This window comes from Lontra canadensis, unplaced genomic scaffold, assembly GCF_010015895.1.
Source record: "Lontra canadensis isolate GAN:19392208 unplaced genomic scaffold, GSC_riverotter_1.0 scaffold44, whole genome shotgun sequence".
In the NCBI taxonomy this organism is placed as follows: Eukaryota; Metazoa; Chordata; class Mammalia; order Carnivora; family Mustelidae; genus Lontra; species Lontra canadensis.
The window spans coordinates 14,183,225-14,197,377 of NW_022631038.1; the positions used below are offsets into that span (position 1 = coordinate 14,183,225).

At 35.6% G+C, this 14,153-nt stretch overlaps 1 protein-coding gene across 1 annotated transcript in view; it reads left to right on the top strand.

The window, feature by feature from the left end:
• The window catches only part of PIGN (phosphatidylinositol glycan anchor biosynthesis class N), a 103,518-nt gene that overhangs the window by 66,165 nt on the left and 23,200 nt on the right, over positions 1-14,153 (top strand). Inside the window, exons 22-24 of the mRNA XM_032872297.1 lie at positions 4,680-4,782; positions 10,461-10,563; positions 12,599-12,685. Coding sequence (XP_032728188.1) covers positions 4,680-4,782; positions 10,461-10,563; positions 12,599-12,685 — 293 coding nt within the window. The remainder of the gene's footprint in view (positions 1-4,679; positions 4,783-10,460; positions 10,564-12,598; positions 12,686-14,153) is intronic.

Genomic DNA, 14,153 nt, shown 5'->3' on the forward strand with positions numbered 1-14,153 from the left:
TTAAACACTTCTTCTAGATTTTCACATCTATTTGTATAGAGGGATGCAAAGTAATCTCTTAATGATTTAAAATAGTTCCTTCTGTATCATTAGACATTTCCTTCATCATTTATTTTGTGTATTTGCACTTTTCCCCTTTTCTTTGATTAACTTAGCTAGTAGTTTGTCCTTTTTGTTTATTTTCTCAGAGTTTGGATTTTGATTTATTAATTTGTATTTCTACTCACTACCTCTTTAATTTTTGTATTATTTTCAACTTCTATTTCATTGCATTGTGCGTGAGATTGTTGTTAGTACTATTGCCACATTATGGAACCTACTGATACTTTCTTTGTGCTCTAGTGTATGTGATAAAGATTCCATATGTACTTGAGAAGAAAGTATAGTCTCTCTCACAAGACTGTATTATTTAGTATATATCCAGAATATCTACTTTGTTGGTTATGTGGTTTTATATTCTTGTTTTTCATCAATTTATCCTATTATATTGAGAGTGGAGTGTTACAGTTTTCTGTTATTAGTATGCCTCTACATATTACTTTTTGTACCTTATATAAATTTTGTTTTATGCAGGTAGTTGATATGTTCTTTGTAGCAAAATTCATGACTTACATCATCACTGTGGAATGTGGCTTTAACATCACAAGGTGCCCCTCTTTGTCTTGTTCATTGCTTTTTGGCCTGAAATGTACTTTATCTGGTATCGGGATTGCAACCCTGAATTTCTTACTCTTAACGTTTGCCTAGTCCTTGCCTTATTTTTAGTCTTTTGAATCACTGTGTTTTAAGTCTTTCTCTTATTCAGCATAGAGTTGGGTTTTGCTATGTCTGCCAATTTGAATTTTTTTCTATTAAGTGCAAATATTCATGGTTAAGCTTGATCTCAGTATTTTCTTATGTTGTAGCTATGTGCATATTGTGCTGTACTTCCTGCGCTTCTCTCCAAATTTGAATGTCCTGTATCATTTTATTTATTGTCCTTACTGATTTTGTCATTGTTTTGGGAGGGTTGAGATTCCATCTACCGCTTTTCTCCAAATACATAAATGTTTCTCTCAGCATTTGTTTTATTTTTATCTATTTATTTGCTTATTTTTCAGAAGAATTTATTTATTTATTTTCAATTATTGAGATATAACTGGCACATAACATTGTATAAGGTAAGGGAATACAGTGTGTTGATTTGATGCATTTATGTATTGCAACATGATTACTGCTGTAGTGTTAGCTAACACTTCTGTCATGCCACATAATTATCATCTCTTTTTTGTGGTGAGAACAATTAGATCTAGTCTCTTTGCAACTTTGAAGTTTATAATACAGTATTATTGATTATAATTGCTTTGCTTTGTCTTGGACCTCTAGGACTTATTTATCTAATGGTTAAGTTTCTACCTTTAAACATCTTTCCAGGGCGCCTGGGTGGCTCAGTGGGTTAAGCCTCTGCCTTCGGCTCAGGTCATGATCTCAGGGTCCTGGGATCGAGCCCCGCATCGGGCTTTCTGCTCGGCAGGGAGCCTGCTTCTGCCTCTCTCTCTCTCTCTGCCTGCCTCTCTGCCTACTTGTGAGCTCTCTCTCTGTTAAATAAATGAAAAATTAATCTTTTAAAAAAATAATATAAAATAAACATCTTTCCAACTCCAACACCACCCAGCTCCTGATAACCACCATTCTATTCTGTTTCTATGAGTGTAGCCTTTTTAGATTCCACATATAGGTGATATAATACAATATTATCTGCCTGGCTTATCTTACTAAGCGTAGTGATCCTTGGGATTGTCACAAATGACAGGATTTCCTTCTTTCTCATTATTGAATAATATTCCATTCTATATATATATATAGACCACATTTTCTTTATCCATTCTTCCATTGACTGATACTTAGATTATTTCCATGCCTTGGCTACTGTGCATAATGCTACAGTAAACATGAGTGTACAGATACCTCTTCAAGATCTTGTTTTCAGTTCTTTTGAATAAATACCCAGAAGTGGGATCATCAGATAATATGGTAGTTCTATTTTTAATTTTTTGAGGAGTCTCCATACTATATTCATAGTGGCTGCACCATTTTATATTCCACCAACAGTGCACAAGGCTTCCAATTCTCCTACATCCTTCTCAGCTCTGGTTATTTTCTGTTTCTGTTTGTCTGTTTTATAATGGCCATTCTACCATGTGTGAGGTGATATCTCATTGTGGTTTTCATTTGCATTTCTTGATGGTTAGTGATATTGAACATCTTTTCATGTACTTGTTGGCCATTTGGATGTCTTCTTTGGAGTAATATCTGTCTAGTTCTTCTGTCCATTTTTTAAATTAATGAGTTGTGTGAGTTCTTTATACTTTTTAGATGTAACCCCTTATCTGATATATAGTTTGCAAATATTTTGTCTTATTCCACAGGTTGACTTTTCATTTTGTTGATTGTTTCTTTTGACATGCAAAACTTTTTCATTTGATGTAGTCCCATGTTTCATTTTAACTTTTGTTGCTTGTGCTCTGGGTGTCATATAAAAAAAATTATTGCTGAGAATAATGTTATCCTAAATGTTATCCCCATATTTTCTTCTAGGAGTTTTATGCTTGAGTCTTTAATCCATTTTGAGTTAATTATTGTGAGTGGTGTAAGATAGTGGTCCAATTTGATTTTTTTGCATGTGGTTATCTAGTTTTCTCAACACCATTTGTTGAAGAAGCTATCCTTTCCCCAGTGAGTATTCTTGGCTCCCTTGCCAAATATTGACTGTGTATGTGGGGGTTTATTTCTAGGCAAAAAATATATTTGAGAGAGATAGAGTGTACAAAGGGAGAGGCAGTCTCCCCACTGAACAGGGAGCCCAATGTGGGGCTCGATCCCAGGACCCTGAGATCATGACCTGAGCCAGAGGTAGATGCTTAACTGACTGAGCCATCCACATGCCTCTGAACATATATTTTAAATAAGACATTTAGTCCTTGAGATTGAGAGAACTAGGTACTAGAGGATGCCTACCAAGTGCTGTAAGGCATGAAATAGTTGACTTATAGGTAGGTCAGCAGATTCTCCAGAGATCTCTTCCAGGCACTAATTCACCTAGTCTAGTTCCAGTGAGCACTTTTTGCTAATGTGCTGAGATCTCCAAATGGATTGTATGTCATAAAACTGGTTCTAACATATATCATTCAGAATGGGGACTCTTATTTCCCCCTCATCAATTTTTTAGACAAACGTAAAACAAAGATAGAAAATAGAGTTTTACAGAAGAGATCTCATTTGAATTGGCTTTTATAATAAATATTAAAATGTTGCTTTTTTTCTGTTAAAATATGTATCAGGTGAAGATAACAGTATCGGAACTACACATCTGAAAAAGATCAGAAGCTATTTGTCTAGGGGACTATTGATATAACTTTCAGAGTCTTCCATCCTGCAGTGACTTGACTTTGAAGGGGATTGTCTTTAAATTTAACTTATTAGTAGACGTTGGTTAGTAATAATAATAGCAGCTCAGAATTATTAAGCACCTATTATATCCCTCGCACTATGCTCAGGGAGCATTTTACAGGTGAAGTTGTATTTAAACCTCACAACAATTTATTTGTATCCTCACTACTTGACAGATAGGAATACTGCTTAGATGGGTTAATATACTTGCCCCATGGTTAAAAAGTTAATAATGAATTAGCCAGGATTTTATCCCAAGTTGTCTGTCTCCATACTCCAGAGTGTTTAACTCCAGGCATGTTTTCTGCCTGACTAGGATGATGAGGAACTTAGGCATATTTCCTTCCCAAAACAGAAATGGGGAGTTAATGTTTGCTGCCCTCCTACTGAAGTACTTGCTTTCTTGTCCTGTAGGGGAAGATTACTTCATTACTCTTATTACAACTCTCATGTGGGGAAATCCTCTTTTATTTTTTGTTTTCTGAGTGGCACACTACCGCTCTCAATACATATACTTTGCAGTGGGAAAACTTGGGAGCAGGAGAAGGAAGTTAGGAAAAATCAATTTCTGGGGAATAAGTTGCCTTTTAGCTATATGCCTAATTAAGAGAAATTTGCTAAATCTTGAGCAACATGTTTTATTATATTTTTTATTATTTATATCAGCAAATAACAAATTACTCATTTAGTGAGCAAGGCTAAATAAAATTGAGAAGATCTGAGCCAAAATATGGTAAAAATAATGAAATGTAATGTTAATTAAAAATGTGAAGTTTCATCGCTTCTAGGTCTTTTGGCTAAGATCAAGTGTAAAAATGCAAAGTTTCAGGGGTGCCTTGGTAGCTCATTTGGTTAGGCCCCTGACTCTTGATGTCCACTCAAGTCATGATCTTGGGGTTGTGGGATCAAGCCCCATGTTGTAGGGCTCTGCATTTAGCCAGGAATCTGCTTGTGCCTCTCCCCTCTGGCGCTCCTTCCCAGCACCACCCCCTCAACTCCTCCGCATACATGCACGCACTTGTGCTCGCGCGCTCGCTTGCTCTCTCTCTCTCTCTCTCTCTCAAATAAGTAAGATCTTTTTTAGGAAATGTGAAGTTTCAAATTGCTTACAAAAATGATTAGGATAAGTATAGCCCATTTGAGAGATTTCAGAAACAATAAATTCTATAAATGACACTAGAATTGGTGCTTCTAAACTCATGTACATTGTGTTTGTCGTACTGACACGGCCCTGCTTTGTTTCACTGCAGCCTCTTCCTTCGTCCTACCGCTGCTGAGTCCGACAAGTATCTTTGAGCGTCTGTTCAGCATACTTCTTTCCTCCATGTCAGCCTACCTGCTGCTAAGCACAGGGTATGAACTGTTTTTAAAATTTAATTTTTAGTAGCAAGCTTTAAATGATCTTGACATTTCTCTTTGAATATTTTACCCCTGGAGATGAAAAATGTATAAATCTTGGGGAATAAATTATACATATTTTCTGCTTCATAAGAACTATATATAAGTTGATCGTAAATCTTCTGCTTTCTTTTTCATATGTTCATAGTATTGCCTGTTGTCTTTGTCTTTCTGTTCATTTCCTGAAGATGCTAAAATGTCATTTCACTACCATGTTAAAAGTTCTGATTGATTATGGAGAAATTTGAAGTCTCAAACAATGAGTTAGGAGAGCCGTAGCATTGTTACATTCCTTTCCTGCACTTCAAATTATACCTTGATTTGTTCATTCTTATTTGAATATACCTTTTATTTTTACTCTTACATATATTTGGTCCAAATATTCTTTAGATTCAGAAACTTTCAGAATATTTTCCCAGAACTTAAAGAATCCCTTTTTATTTAAGATTTAAATTTTCTTGCAAAACAAAAACTAGCAGCTTGCTTTGGGGTAGATCCTGAAGGGATCTCTAGAAGTCAGTGAAGCAGTGATACAATCTCCCCACCTGCTTTGAAGAAAAGCATTCTTTACTTTGAATTTTATTTCATCCTTATTTAAATGCTTATGAGGTAAGAAATGTGTACATTTTAACAACATTGTATAGAACAGACAAATCAGATTACCACCACTCAAAGATAGCTCAAAATTTGGCCCAAATAAAGGATCTTAATCCCAACTAGACTAAACCTGGGAATTGACTATTGTGCTATCAACAGATTATTCCCAGCTTAGATAATTTTATAAAGACATTTTGGGTCCAAGACTTGGGTTCATTCTTTGAGAAACTTAGTTGGCCTAATTTAGAATTAGAGGGTTGTTCTAAAAAATCTTTTCATAATAGGCCGTAACATCCTAAGTGAACTAGGCCCCAGGAGTTCTTGTCCTCAGATAAGAGATGGTCCAGTAGGGTACAAAACCTTCTCCTACCAAAGCTCCCCACACCTCCTGCCTTGTTTTCTCCCTGCATAACCAGATCTGACGCACAGATGCAGATGTGAAGATGTAATGGAACATGGAAACATGGAAAGCAACATGGAAATTTTCACCAGTTACCTAATAAGATTTTAAGAGGGGCTTGGTTTGAGACTTAGAATTTTGAACTTTCAAATAAAACTTGAAGTCTATCAGCATATTCTTACTCAAGAGTGATAAACATAATGAGGCTTTTAAACTGTTCACTCTTGGGGCGCCTGCATGGCTCAGTTGGTTACGTGTCCAACTCTTGACCTCGGCCCATGTCTTAATCTGAGGGTTGTGAGTTCAAGCCCTGTGTTGGGTTCCATGAAACCTACTTAAAAACAAAAACAAAACTGTTCACTCTTTCCCCCTTTATTGGTGAAATTTCAGGATAAATAATTTACAATCAGAATCCATCAAACTATATGTGAATTAGTTTTCAGTCTAGATGAGAAGGCAAAAGATAAAATAATTTCTATTGTAACTCACCATTTTGGGGTGACGTGAGTTTCTTTAAGATATCTTACCTAGAGGCCAAATTCTACAGTCACTTAATAATCAGTAAGCCCTTTTCTTTCTTGAGCCTTTACATTCTAAAGCAGCAAACAAATTTGAAGGAATGTGTAGAAGATTTAAGAAATACAAATCTAGGAATGGATCTGGTTTCCTGGATTAGAAAGGAAGGAAGGAAAGAAGAACAAATGATTAAAGTTGAATTTTGAGTGAAAAAATATTTCGGAATGTATAATGAGTTAGTCATATAACTTACCTTGGGGACAAATATGATAGTATTTTAAATCAACGGTTTCATAGTCATAAAGATACCAAAACATATTATCAGAAGTACACTTAATTTATTTTAAGAAAATCTGAAAGGAAAAATTCATGTATAAAAACAACAGTAATGATGAGTATAACCTTATTAGTGAATGTATTAAGAAATATTATTATTCAACATCAGAAAGTGTATTTACCTTTGCAGAAAAATGCAACAGAGATAGCCTGAAACAGCACAGTCTAACATTTTCAATTAGCACAGTTTTCAATTTCAAATCAGTTTTGCAAAACTTATAGCCCACCTGATTGTTCTACATAACTATTTTGGACAATCCGGAGGATTCTCTATGTAAATTAGTGAATAGTCAGATATATAAGATATTGAAAGAAATGCAGTTTTATTACTTTACAGAAAATACAGTAATAGAAATCCTAAATTCTAACAATGTATCCTTGATTTAATGAATAAAGAAGATTCATTTTAATCAGCATTTCATTATTTTTATGCAAATGGAGGCTATTGAAATGCTTGAAAGTAGTTCTCTTAAGTTTGTTAAACATTTCTTGCCAAAATTGTATTTATATTATCCCTTTGCTTAACAAACTATGATACAAAGCTAAATGCCTTTTCTGCCCTGCTGAATTTGCACAGAGACCAAACTAGGAGATACTAATTTTGTAAGGTTTTACTATGTACACTGTGAACCTGTGATGACATTTTATTGGTATTTCAGTTTATTAATTCAAATATGCAGACTTTATTCAAGATATTGTCTAAAGAAATAGAGTCCCATAGGAAGATTGTCTTTATCACATTTATTCATCCACATTTTAACAAATGAAAATGATTATAGTTTATAGTTTCTGAAAGGAAACAAATCCGTAGCACCATTTGTAGAACTATGAAATTTGTGTTTTCATATATTAGGAAAGAATTTTTTCGTATATAATTGCAATTATTTTTAAAAATCTTGGTCCTCTTTTGCTTAGAGTACACACCTTCTTCATTCAATTAATCAACAGTTGTTTTTTCTTTCCCATCTCCAGTGTCCTGAACACTAGACTGATAAAAAGGCAGCACAATTAGCTTACCCCAGGTGTCTAATAGAGTTGTAGGCTGCTATAAAGTAAGGACTTTATTTTACAGTGTTAGGCACTCACAGAATGCAATAGTTAAGTTATTGTGACTTAATTAGGCTGGGAATTGTAAGATATAAAGAATGGCTAGGGAAAGAATTTGAGGAGGGCAGCTGAATTTGTGTCATCAGGGACTCCTGTGGAAGTTGAACTAAATTTTAAAGAATGGCTAAGATACAGGTATTCTACATCAACATTTGTTTTTCAATTATTTTTTTAAAACCATTATAAACATAGTATTGATCGCATTTTGGAAAGTATGGATAAAGGGGAAAATCATCTATTAACCCTACGTATCCCGCTGATATTCTGATATTTTTCTTGCTGCTGATATTCTGATTTATTTCTTCCAGTCTTACCACTGTTTGTCTTTTTAACATAGTATTAATCATAGTCCATGTACTTACTATTTTATCTTTTTTTTTCTACATAATATTATTTTAAGATTTATTCATCTCTTTATTTGAGAGAGAGAGAGAGTGAGGGGGGCAGGGGCAGCAGGAAAGGGAGAGAGTCATAAGCAGACTGCACACTGAACACAGAGCCCAACTTCACAACCCTGAGATCACGACCTGAGCCAAATCAGGAGTCGGATGCTTCACCAACTATGCTACCCAGATGTACCATACCTAACATTATTTTAGAAGCATTGTCCCAGGTGGCTCATGGGCTTCCTAACCATCATTTTAATAGATATTTAATATTCTGTGATGTGGATGAACCTTAATTTATTTAGCCATTCCTCTATTTTTGGTCATTTTATTTATTTACATTTTTATTATAATATTTTGAGTTATGTTTTTGTGCCAAGCTTTCTATATAGTTTCTATTACTTCCTTTGTTCATTTCTCACATGTAGTATAGGTGGTCATAGAGTATGAATTTATTTTTATTTATTTTTTTTACTTCTTCAGAAGTAAAAAAATTAAAAAAAAAATTTTTTTTTTTACTGTCTTCAGAACAGTGCCAGTTTATAATATCACCAGCAACTGATGAGCGATCCTATCCCTCACAGTATTTAGTATTTTCATTTTTAAATAAGAACATCAGTGGCTATTTTAATAGGTCAAAAATGGTACAGCTTTGTATACATTTTCTGCATCTGTTTGACTAATGATACTTTCTCATGTATATATTGTCTGTTCATATATTTGGGTATTCTCCATTTTATATACCAGGTGATTTTTGTATGCTTTCTGAATCCAAATACTTCCTTCTCCCTGGTCTTCAGTTTTTATTTTTATGATCAGTGATATAATTTAAAGCATTTTGCTTCTCTTGTCGTCTCATGTTTGGGAAGTAGCACCGAATGGAACAGAGTTCAATTGGTGAAATAGTTGAGGAACGCCTGGCTGGCTCAGTAGGTTAAGCATCTGCCTTCGCTCTGGTCATGATCCCAGAGTCCTGGGATCAACTCCTGCATCTGGCTACTTGCTGGGCAGGGAGCCTACAGCTCCCTCTGCTTGTGCTCTGTCTCTGTTTCTCTCTCTCTCAAATAAATAAATAAAATCTTAAAAAAAAGGTGAAAAAGTTGAGAGAAATAAAGTTGTTTTGGTTTGGTTTGGTTTGGTTAGTTTGATTTTGTTTAGTAACTCCCGCTTAAGTAACTGACTCAGCGAATACTTACTAGCTGGGCCTGCAGTGGTGACAAGACTGACACAGTCAGAGCCTTTCCAGACTGACAAGAAAGGCGTGTCAGTGAACATGTGATTAAAATGGTGGTTGAAGAACTGTAACAGGGTATTTGAGGGATAACAAAGGTGACACATTTATCCCTAGGTAGGCTGGAAGAGGATTAGAAAAGACTTCTGTCACTGTCTTATCTCATGAACATTTCTCCTTTGTCCATATTATAATCACCATTAAACTAGCCAAGAGATGTACCATACGTTATTTAATCACTCCCCAGCTTGTTTCCTGTCTTTGTTTTTGTTTTTCCCTTCTGTAGACAGTATTACAACAAACATCTCCATATGAGAATTCTAGTGCCCATAGTGGATTATCGTCTCAGGGTAAAATTCCTAGAAGTGACATCACTGGATTATGTTATATGATTATTTTTGAGATTCTTGATGTAGAGTGTCGGATTGCCTTCCAGAAATTGTTTATTCCTATATAGAGAGTATGAGAGTTAGTTTTCATTATACTCTTGTTGACATTATTTTTATTTACTAGATAAATGTGATAAGTGAATGTGTTATCTTTCTATTGTTTTAGTTTCCATATCAGTTATCAGTAAGGTCAAACATATTTTCATGTGTTTATTGGTTCTTTTTTTTTCTTTCTTAGAGATTTAGGTCCATATTACACCCCCCCCTTTTTTTTTTTTAATTTGGAACATTGGTCTTGCTCTTCTGGGTATATTAATGATTTTAACTCAGGCATTGTCTTTTTACCTTCATCTTAATGTTTTCTTTCCTTTTTTGTGTATTTACCTTATGAGTGATTTCTAAATATCTCAACTATTTTTAAAAATTAAAATGATCTCAAGATTTAATAAATTTCAAAAAAAGATGGGTTGGAGTTGATATAAAATGTTCCTTTCCTTTCCCACTTTCTTCTTCTGGAGAGCCTAGAAAATTTAAACTTTGTGATATTGTGACTTTGAAGTATTATCAAGGTTGTTTTAATTTTGCATAAATTTGCATTTTTACTTGTTTAATGTTTTTTCCTTTTTTTTTTTCCACCTCCCACTGCCACCCCAAATCCCCTTGTCCCTTAGGTATGAAGCTCTCTTTCCATTAGTATTGTCATGCTTAATGTTTGTGTGGATACAGGTGGAACAAGAAACCCTGCGGCAACCCAGTGTTTCCTATAAACAGAAGGTAGCTTGTCAAAATCATTGTTGCGTTTATTTGAGAATATTAAAATATTCTCTATTCTGTACAAAAGTTGCAGTGTTATTTCATCAAAAACTGTGCACCATTTAAGACAGTCATAATTAATGATTAATAATCAAGTTAAGCAGTTTATAAGAAAATTGTTCATTTACAATAGGAAAGCATGATTTTATACTTTTATAGGCATTAAATAGGTTGGGTTATTCTTAGAGATTATTTGAGAATCCCTGATGTACAAAAACGTCAATGTAGATGAAGGAGTGGAGGAGAAAGAATGCTCTTTATCGTATTTTCCTCTGTTTTCATATCTCATTTTTCTTTCTCTCAATTTATTGTAGCCACAAGAATATTTATGTTGTCACAAGTCAGTGCATGAATTTGATCATTAGACGACATTTGTATTTGCAGTGTTGTTTTTCTCTTTCTAGTGGTCCTACTCCAAATTGTTTTTTCTGCCACCCTAGTGATCATGGCCTCAGTCCAAATCTTAGGCTGTTTATTCAACACAGTACACTTTGAATTGGCTAAAAGCCAGCTAAATTTTAAGGACACATTTATCATACTGAGCTATGGAGTTAAATTGATGTCTCTTGCCTTTATTTTAGAGCTGAAGGTAATTATAAACCATTGGTGGTAGAATATTTACAGTTTTACTGCGGTCAGATAAAATGAATATTGCAGAAAAACACCTTCATAGTTGGTCCATTGATCCGTCCATAACCGGTTCCAGTTGAGCTTACAGAGTAATTGGTCATTTAAAATAATTAATTTCAATAATGAGAAAACTGTATTGAAGTATATTAAATAATTACTGGTTTTTAACATTAAGCCCCAGAATATTAAAAACAGTACATGAAAACAGTTTTGTTCAGATTCTAGTAAATGGTCAGACTGTCCTTAATAGTAAATATTAAATATTTTAGTATTAAATAAATACTAAATCTAAAAATGTGATTCATTGTCATTTTTTAAATTCTGGTTTTTTAACAGAAAGCAGGTATTTCTTTTTATAGAAAGGAGTATTAAAGCATCCAAAGAACTTAGTGGAAAAATTACATAGATTGTGGAGGAGGGGAAAGTTTCCCCATGAGTTTTTCTGTTTGTGGGAGAAGGGGATTAATCAAATTGAGTGACTGAAATTGAATGGCTCAGTCGTTGGACATCTGCCTTCAGCTCAGGTCATGATCCCAGGGTCCTGGGATCAAGCCCAGCTTCAGGCTCCCTGCTCAGTGGGAAGCCTGCTTCTCCCTCTCCCACTCCCCCACCTTGTGTTCCCTCTGTCACTGTGTCTCTCTCTGTTAAATAATAAATAAAATATTTTTTTAAAAATTGAGTGACTTTCTATTTTACCAAAAATAGGAATATTTTGCATTTGTATATAGAGAAAATAACTAACAGAAGAACAAAGATACAAATATTTGATTTTATCAGGTTTTTTTAATATGATACTGTAGCTGGGTTTTAGAGTATCAGGACACTGAGAAATCAGGACTTAAAGAGTACTATAGGGATTTAAAACTGAAGCATTTATACAGGATAAGGAAAAGCCCGATTCTCCCTTTTATTACATGTTCAGCAATACTACAGCTCTGTTTTAGCATATTATTAGCAATGTATTCTAACTCTTAGCAGATTGTATTAAGATGTAATTAAACTGGGGCTCCTGGGTGGCTCAGTGGGTTGAGGCCTCTGCCTTCGGCTCAGGCCTTGATGGTCCCAGGGTCCTGGGATCGAGCCCCGCATCAGGCTCTCTGCTCAGCAGGGAGCCTGCTTCACTTCCTTTCTCTCTGCCTGCCTCTCTGCCTACTTGTGATCTCTGTCTGTCAAATAAATAAATAAATAAATAAAATCTTTAAAAAAAAAAAAGATGTAATTAAACTATAGGAACAGCTTTATTGTTGATTAATTTTGTCAGTGCAGGATAACTTTCCAGCTATTATACCAGACTGGAAGTTTGCCTTTGAGGGTAGGAGTAAGCGAACTGTCCTTGTGTGCTCATGTATTTCTTACTGTCTCACAGGTCACCAGTCTCCAGTTCACCTGTAGTCCTGATATTACCCAGTTTCGACAGCTCTATCTGGATGACGTCCGCAGGGCCTTTTTCCTTGTATCCTTTGTTTGGACTTCTAAGGTGCTGTAACCTGCCATGTAGTGGATGGAGTAAGGCGGTACTTCCGCTGCTCACGCCCACTTGGGGGCCATTTAACTCCCTCTCAGCCATAATTTTCTCATACAATCCATATCTTTAAAAAATGTTGAAACTGTAGAAAAGCATGCAGAATGATATAACAAGCAAATGTACATGTGTATATTCCCGCCATCTAAGAGATCAACAATTACTATTTTGTCACACGTGTCACACATTTTTTAAAAATTAAAACATTACCGCTAAAGCTAAAGTTTTGTTTTTTTTTTTCAATTCCGGACTCCACTCTAATTTCCCTCATCCGGATGAAACCACTATAATGAGTTTGGTTTATACTTTCTATGTGTGTTTTATACTGTGTTCATGTTCTATGGCATCTGCTTCACAAGGTTTTTGAATCACATCAGAGGCAACATTGCATGAAAATTGTTAGTGTTAGAAGTTTGAAAGACAGTACGGCAGAATAAAGTCACATTTGGGAAGGCTGGCTGACTGGCTTCAAGAAATTTGGAGGGAGGTATTATTTCCTTTGACCTTACCGTGGTGCTGTCCTTCTTCCTCTTGCTTTTGTCCTTGGTTTTGCTTGCTCTCTTTGCAGACTTCTTGCACTCACCCTCGACCAATCGACGCTTCTTCCCTTGTACCTTCCCTTGAACCCTGCCTCCCCCTGAAGTATAATTTCATTTTGTCTTTGTTTACTACCAAGCTCCTTAAAAGAAAAATCTGTAGTTGCTGCTACCATTTCCTCTTCGCTTATGTACTGTATCTCCAAGCCTTGAGCAGTGCCTGGCACACTAGTTCTGTGAATACATGCACCTGGCCCTGCCGAGCCTGTGCCATCAGTACCTGCGGAGGGGCTCCCTGACGGCACAGTCCGGGCTTCGATTTCACTTGACTTCTTACAACATTCAATTCTGTTGACTTCTCTTCCTTTTCCGTTTCCCTCCAGGACATGATCCAGGTTCTCCTCTTAGCTTTTATATCATCTCTCTTCTCCTTCACAAAAGCATACTCTTTCTTTGTCTTATCTTGAAAGATGTTCTTCTCCAAGCTCTACCCTTAACCTTCTCCCCTTACCCTACCTAGATGCTGTCACCGTCTCCTACAGCTTTGACTGACACCTCCGTGCAGACAACTCTGAGATTTACTTCTCCAGCCTTGACCTCTCTTGACCTCATGAGCCATATGTCTAATAACCTGCTGGGCATCAACAAATGTATGTCCCAAAGTGACTTACAACCACCACCCCTCTCCAAAGTCTTTCTAACAGGCCTCATCTTATTGAATGGTGTTACCATATTCCCAGTCACCCAGGCCATCAAGCTTGTCATATTTAACTACTTCTTATCCAGTTCTAAGGTCCCATTGTCTCCCCTCCTTCTCCATCTCTGCTCCCACTGCATGAGTTCAGACCTTCCTTGCCCCTGAC